This window comes from Vicugna pacos, chromosome 7 (genome assembly GCF_048564905.1).
Source record: "Vicugna pacos chromosome 7, VicPac4, whole genome shotgun sequence".
NCBI lineage: Eukaryota > Metazoa > Chordata > Mammalia > Artiodactyla > Camelidae > Vicugna > Vicugna pacos.
In genome coordinates this window covers 392611-400471 of record NC_132993.1, presented here as the reverse complement: position 1 = coordinate 400471, position 7861 = coordinate 392611, and the positions used below count along the sequence as shown (strand labels likewise).

The window sequence follows — 7861 nt, the reverse complement described above, 5'->3', positions numbered from 1 at the left end:
GGCTGAGGCCGAGGAAAGCTTTTAGGTTCAGGTGTGAAGGGAAACCGCTCTGCGTTTGCTGCGCAAACCCGTGGGCTGCCAGTTCCTGCTGACCCCCGGCCAGGGTCTCCCACAGGAGCACACGCCAGTGCCTCGCGGGCAGAAGCTCCTAGGCAGACACTGGTGTCAGAGCACAGAGAAACCCGAATTAGGAAACTTCGCCTTGCTCGGAGAAAACACCAAACAGGCCTGCAGCATGACGGAGAAGGCAACAGGAGACTAGCAAGACAGCCGCAGAAATTAACCCATTTTCAGAAATGTCCTGTTTTCTGGAGGAAGCGTGATTTGGTCCCAAGTTAGCCATAGAAGGTGTCGTGACACCCAGGAGACTAGGCAGACGTGGAAGCACATTCCTGGGCCCTCCGGGGGGCACTGGCTCAGGCGTGGGGGGCAAGGAGCTGAGCCCCAGGAGCCCCGGATGTGGCCCCAGGGCCCTCTGGGGAGACACTAGGCAAGTCACATCCTTCTTTCTGGGGACCTGACCTCTCAGTCACTCTTGGCTCCAGTCTGGGACCTGGGCAAACGACTGTGACTTCTCACTGGGGCCACTTCCCTGAGGCAATCATCCTGGACTTATGTGCTGCACAGACTATTGTGGGACGCCCTGTCCAGGGACCCTCTCCCTGCCTCTTGGGCAGGAACAAGGCCTCTGATTTGCCCGTCTGATGACCACTCACCACCAGCAGGTCCTACTGTTCAGGGTCCTGTGACCCATGGCCATCAGCTGGGGAGCCCCCGGGCCTGCTCTGGGACACCGGGGCCTGTGCCCGGGGCAGGCTTCTGGCCTGTGCACACAGCCCTGCAGTGGGTTTTCTGGCCTCACAAGGTGTCCACACGCACACCCATCTGAGCCTCCCCCATGTCTGCAGGCAACCGTCGCACCTTCACTCCACGCAGCCAGTGCGTCCCCCAGGCTCCTCAGGGCCGCCCGTGGGCACGTGTGCGCGGCTGCGTCCCAGGCGATAACACTTCTGTCCCCAGGGGCACCTTTGCTTTCCCCCACTCCCTCACGTAGATTTTGTTTCTTTCAATTTTTGTCAAATACTAAATACAAAAGAATGTTTGTAACACACATAAGGCAGAGAGACTAACAGAACTATTTCTAGTTTAAGAAACATTTCTGTCACTGCCTTTGGAGACTCCTAACTGTCCTCTCATAAGCAGTGTTCTGGCTTTTGTCTTTATTTTTCCCTTGTTTGTCAATATATTACCATCGCACATGTGAGCATAAGCAATACAGTGCTCAGTTTTGCATGTTTTAAACCTGCTCCCCAGTGAAGTAGGAGTTATGGCCCCGGCTCCCATGGCCGCCTGCCCTCCCCGCAGAGAATCTGAGCCGTCCCCTCCTTGCTGTCACAGACCTGAAGCTCCACGTCCCGACTCCGCGTCCCCACGCACGTGCAGGGGCTTCTAAGGGTGTATGCCTCCGACAGGACTTTATCACCTATTCTGGCCTAACAGAAACTGAATTATATTTGTTGACAAATTGGACGATTTCACACATCAAGATAAGAGATAAAAGAAAACCTGACTACTCTGAAAACTTGTATGCAAATTAAAAAGCCAATTAACCGCCTCCCACAAAGAAAACAAACACCAAGCTCACAGTTTTAGCTGAGTGCCACACGTCCAAGGAACTATTTCTCGTCTTGCACAAACTCCCCCAGGAGCACAGAAAGAACACGCCTCGGTTCATCTCATGAGGTTTGCCTGTTCTTGACACAAACAAGGCAAGAGCAAGAAAGGAAAAAACCACAAATTCACCAATATAAAGTATAGCTTAGTTAGCAAAGGTGTTCAGAAAGTCATGTGTTCAAAGTTAGCTAAAGGAAGCCACCTTACCTCCCAGTTCTCAGAACCCTAGATGCTCAGTAAGTGTGGTAAATAGCCCACTTCTTGCCTTCCTAGAGGGACAGGCACTGAAGCACCGGTGTTCTCTCCTCATCTGCGGGGGGCCGAGGACAGGACGTGCACAGGTTTGAAGCCGCTCCCTCCTCCCACCAGGCCCGGACAGCGGCTGACGGGGTCCGCGTGTGGAGACCACGGTGGCTGAGGGAGGGTGAGGCGGGGTCATGGACAGGCAGCCCACCCCCGCCGGCCCAGCCGCTCCGTCTGTGGCTCCCCTCCTCCTGGGAGGAAGGCAGGCTCACCTCAGAACGCAGCCCTTGTCCCTGAAGGGGGACAATGCACACCAACATCTTAAAACACACAAATCGGTGTTGTCATTGCTTTATTACTTGTAGTCTGCAAGCAATTATTAAATATAAAAGTCACTTTAAAAACAGCTAGGTTTGCTAGAAAAGTATCTTTGCACCGTGGGTTTCCGCACCATGATACCTGGAGTCCTTTACATTACGTATATTATTTACACAGGCTCTGGGCAAAAGTGTAAGGACTTCCGAGTTTTCTACTCACACCCACCCCGAATAAATCCCACGCTTTCATTATTGATGGGTTATTGACATTAAAAACACTAGGAAAATACACATTCATTTCGCTTTCTGTAAGTCCTTTTTCTCTATTTTTACACGACCAAAGATGTGGCCTTGGTTATGAATTCAAAAGTGCTCCCAAAGTTCTTGATGATGATTCATAGAGAAATCTGAAACACAAAGAAAGAAGGAATTAGCTACGGAAACAAGCGACAGATGCTCGGTGTTTAAATTCTGTTAATATCCTTTCCTTCTCCGTAGGGTAAGTTTTGAACTTCTAAGCCCTCTTTCCTCTCAATTAACTAAACACAAGTCAAGTTCTCACCTTAGAAATGGTATTTGTAACAAAGGAATCTTGTAAAATGCTTGCATTTCTGAGATTTTTACCATGTCCTATGACAGTAACTTATCAATTATCTAGTTTGTAATTCTGATGACCTTGCTTCATGTCTGGACTGACAAGTGTTTTCAGAAATACACAGTCTTGTTTCCTCCAGATCAGAATATCACTTCCCTCTTCCCCACATGCCTAGAAATAGAACAAGTTCATAAAACCTAGAGTCTGTTGGGTTTTTCCCTCAAATGTCCTTTTGAAATTGTACCATAAACAGTCCAGTCTCTAGAATAAAGCGTGTAACTGAGTGCATGTGTTTGGCTCACAACCAAGGACACCCAAGCCCCCGCTCCAGTGCCCAGCTGAGGCCCACAGAGGCACGGCACCGGTCCTGGTCAGCGGGCACTGGAGGGACATTCCCCATGTGGGAGGGGCTTTCTCTTTCGGCTCTGACCCCCGCAGAAGACACATGCTCTCCGGGGCCAGGTTCCCACAGGGCCCAGCCCTCCCCAGGAGGCCTGGACAGAACAGCGGCACCGCAGGGCACTGCCCTCCAGGCCCCAAGGGGTGGCTGTCCAGCCAGCAGCTATGCGGCCCCAGCAGGACTCAGCAGAGCGCCAGCTCTGGCCCGGTTTCTCCCTCAGCACCTCCCTACGGACAGCTCCTCCGTCCCCCAGAGATGAGACGTCCAGCAGTCCCAGCACAAGGTCTGAGGACTTCGTCCGGGAGCCAGCTTAGCCCTGGGCGTGTGGTCTTCCACAGGGCAGTGCTGCTGTCACCCAGAGCTCACCGCCACCCTCTCGAGCCCACAGTCCATCACACCAGCACTCGGACAGGACTCGTGGCTGCGCTTCAGTGTCATAGTCACTGTGGGGCTTCTTCCTCCTGACAGAAGCCACAAACACTCTGGAAATGTTCACCAAAGGACACTGGGGAGCTGGCTTAATGCCTGACAAAATGGACATCACGGGGGAAAGTACTACTAGAGAAAAAGAGGGACCTTTCATAACAATAAAAGGGTCAATTCACCAAGAAGATGTATCAGTTCTAAACGCATATGCTCCCAATATGGGGATCACAAGATACATAAAGCAAACCCCCGTATCAGAAATGGGCAGGCCCAGCAGAAAAGCATCAGTGAGGACACAGCTGATCCCCACAGGCCCTGCACCCAGCAGCAGCACCGTGCACGCTCCTCTCAAGCTTGCATGGATGCTCACCAAGACAGGACACACCCTAGGTCACGAAACACATCTTAACAGATTTAAAAGAACAGAAATCCACACAGCGTCTACTCTCAGACCAGGTGGACTTAAACTAGAAACCAGTAACAGGAAAATAACTGGAAAATCCTGACGCGTGTGGAGATTAAACAACACACTTCTACATAACACAGGGGTCAAAGCAGAAATCTCAAGAAAAATCTTAAAGTATTTTTAACTGAATGAAAACAAAAACATAGCACTAAAGTCCGTGCAATGCAGCAGAAGCTGTGCTTAGCGGGTACATGACGGCACCGGGGGGCCTGTCAGAGGAGACGAAATTCCTAAAGTCGTATCTCAGCCTCCACCTTGAGAACCAGAAAAAAGGAGCAGGTTAGACCCAAAGCCGGCAGACGAAGAGAAACAGTAACAATCAGAGCAGCAATCAAAAAACCGCAAACAAGAAATCAACAGAGAAAGTCGATGAAACCAAAAGTTGATTCTTTGAAAACTTAATGCTATCAACAAGCCTCTAGCCAGGCTGAAAGACAAAGGGAGAAGACATGAATCACTAGCATCAGAAGTGGAAGAGGAGACATCACTACAGGGCATTAAAAGGACGCTCAAGACACACTATGCCCACAAAGCAGACAGCCTCGACGAGACGGGCCAACCCCTGAAAGGCACAGTCCACCGAGACCGACTGGGGAAGAAACAGACCATCTGAACAGGCTTCCGTCCGTCCCAAAGTCTGCAGGAGAAAGCCCCAGATCCAGATGACTCACCGGGGAGTTCTGCCAGGCATCTGAGGACAAAGCCGTCCCAGCTCTTTCCTTCTTTTCTGTTTGCTTTAACTGAAGCATAGCTGGTTTACAGTGTTGTTAGTTTCCGGTGTACAGCATGATTCACCTGTACACACATATATATTCCTCCTCATGCTCTTTTCCATCATAGACTATTACATGATATTGAGTACAGTTCCCTGTGCTAGACCGGAGGTCCTTGTTTATCTATTTTATATATAGTAGCATCTGCTAATCTGGAACTCCCAATTTATCTTTCCCCACCCCTTTGCCCCCCTGGTAACCATAAGTTTGTATTCTATGTCTGTGAATCTGTTTCTGTTTTGCAAATAAGTTCATTTATGTCCTTTTTCTCTTTTTTTAAGATTCCACATACGAATGATATCATATGGTATTATTCTTTCTCTGTTTGACTTATTTCACTCAGTATGACTATTTGTAGGTCCACCCATGTTGCTGCAAATGGCATTATTTCATTCTTTTTCATGGCCGAGTAGTATTCCAGTGTGTGTGTGTGTGTGTGTGTGTGTGTGTGTATAACTTCTTTATCCAGTCATCTGTTGATGGACATGTAAGTTGCTTCTGTGTCTTGGCTATTGTAAATAGTGCTGCTATGACCATTGGGGTGCATGTATCTTTTCAAATTAGAGTTTCCTCCAGATATATGCCCAGGAGTGGGATTGCTGGATCATATGGTAACTCTATTTTTAGTTTTTTGAGGAACCTCCATACCATTTTCCATAATGGCTACACCAAACTACATTCCCACCAGCAGTGTAGGAGGGTTCCCTTTTCTCCACACCCTCTCCAGCATTTATTGTTTGTGGACTTTTGAATGATGGCCATTCTGACTGGTGTGAGGTGATACCTCATTGTAGTTTTGATTTGCATTTCTCTGATAATTAGCGATATTGAGCATTTTTTCATGTGCCTATTGGCCATCTGCATGTCTTCATTGGAGAATTGCTTGTTTAGGTCTTCTGCCCATTTTTTGATTAGGTTGTTTGTTTCTCTGTTATTGAGTTGTATGTGCTGTTTGTATATTCTGGAAATTACACCCTAGTCAGTCACATTATTCATAAATAATTTCTCCCATTCCATAGGTTGTTTTATTTATGGTTTGCTTTGCTCTGCAAAAGCTTGTAAGTTTACTTAGGTCCCATTTGTTTATTTTTGCTTCCATTTCTATTGCCGGGGTAGACTGCCTTAGGAGGACACTGCTATGATTTATATGAGAAAATGTTTTGCTTATTTTTCCTTCTAGGAGGTTTATGGTATCCTGCCTTATGTTTAAGTCTTTAAGCATTTTGAGTTTACTTCTGTGTATGGTGTGAGGGAGTGTTCTAACTTCACTGGTTTGCATGTGGCACCAGTTCTTTATAGTCTCTTTCAGAATACAGAAGCGCAGGGAATACTTCCTAACTCATTCTATGAGGCCAGCATTTCCCTAACAGCAAAGCCAGAAAAAGACATTACAGGAAAAGAAAACCAGACCAATCTATCTTATGAACCTGGATCCAAAAATAATCAACAAAATATTAGCAAATCAATCACAACAGTGTACAAAGAAAGTACACACCATGACCAAGTAAGATTCATGCCAGGCATACGAGGCCGGTTCAACACCCAAAAATCAGCTGATGCAAAACTTATCACATCAGCTGGCTAAAGAAGGAACATCACACAATCCTATCAGTAGATGAGAAAAGCATTTAACAAAACCCAACACTCACTCAGGACAAGAGCAACCTGCAAACTAGAAACAGGGGGACATCCTCAACCTGATAAAGAACACCTACAGCCAACACGTGCCTCCTGGTGGGAGACGAGCAGCCTTCCCACCAAAGTCACACACAAGACAAGTGTGCCCCACCATCGCTCCTTCTCAGTGCCGTCCTGGGGGCCCGGCTGATGCCACAAGACAACAGAAAGGGAGAGAAGCACACAGACGGAGAAGGAAGAGGTCCTTGTTCGTAAGTGAGCAGTCAGGAGTTTGAAAGCCCTTTCTAGAGCAGAAAGTAGCTATGGGAAGCAGCTGATTTCCAGGTGAACAAACTAATCACCTGGCTCAGAGCCCTGTAACATTCGACCATATAATGTTCAGAAAACTGCAGGAGAACACTGCTTCTCTGGCTGGTCTGGTCAAAAGTCTGTAATAAATTGCACAGCATGACAGAAACAGTATATATAGCAGCAAAAACAGCCCAGTGAACACATTCCTAGGAAGCAGGCCCTGTGGCAGCGACGAGCCACCCAGCAGGTAAGAAGGGATGCGTAGCCCTCCAGCCTCTGGAGGGGGGGCTTTCCCGTTCCCGATGGGGATACTTGTAAACAGGGTAATTATGTCTCCGGGACGCCCGTGGTTTCAAAAATACAGCAAGCCACCAAAAATAATCTGTCTAGGTTTAAAGCCATATAAAATGAGTGTGTATGCCCTTACTTTTCTAGGGTAGAATTTTGCAAATGACAGTTTTGTTTCTGCTCCTAAACACAGAATGAGGAAGTAAATTAAACATATGCTCAAGGAGTTCTGCCAACAAAAATGTTTCCATCTTTTCAATCCCCAGTTTTCTACCTGGCTGTAATGAGCGGAAATGAAAGCGTGATCTGAAACACACCTAAGGGGAACCAGTGGTCCTCAGATGACCAGACCTGGGTGTAGCCGTGCTCACCTCTCCCTGCTGTCCTCTTCCAGAGTGATCTCCATGAATGCCTTCAGTTTCCTGTGAACAGTTGCCGCAACATCCTGCACTTTTGAGCTCTTAAGTTTACCTGTGGGGAAAGGTACGTTAAAGACAGAAAAAGACTTGAACTCTGCACAGAAAGCACACTTGCTCTGTCAGCATGGGTGCAGCTTCAGCAGGACTGAGCCTCCTACCCTTCCTGTTGAGTAAACCCACCTACTGACCTGTGGACCACTAATAATCCCCTGTAAAGGGGTCAGAAGGACCACTGGATGTGTATGAAAGCACCTCACCAGCTCTGGGGCGGCCCTGTGGCCCCATGAGCTCTGTCCCCGCAGCCCGGGCCCCAGGAGTTCTACGTCGGCCA

At 48.1% G+C, this 7861-nt stretch overlaps 1 protein-coding gene across 3 annotated transcripts in view; it reads right to left on the bottom strand.

Annotated features, from left to right (window-relative positions):
* Positions 1-2252: 2252 nt before the first annotated feature.
* Positions 2253-7861, bottom strand: part of NCAPG2 (non-SMC condensin II complex subunit G2) — a 48778-nt gene continuing 43169 nt past the window's right edge. For all 3 annotated transcript variants that reach the window (XM_072964041.1, XM_072964043.1, XM_072964042.1), the window contains 2 exons: positions 7483-7582; positions 2253-2641 (listed from right to left, as the gene is read on the bottom strand). In XM_072964041.1, the coding sequence (XP_072820142.1) occupies positions 2590-2641; positions 7483-7582 (152 nt within the window). In that variant the 3' untranslated portion in view covers positions 2253-2589. The remainder of the gene's footprint in view (positions 2642-7482; positions 7583-7861) is intronic.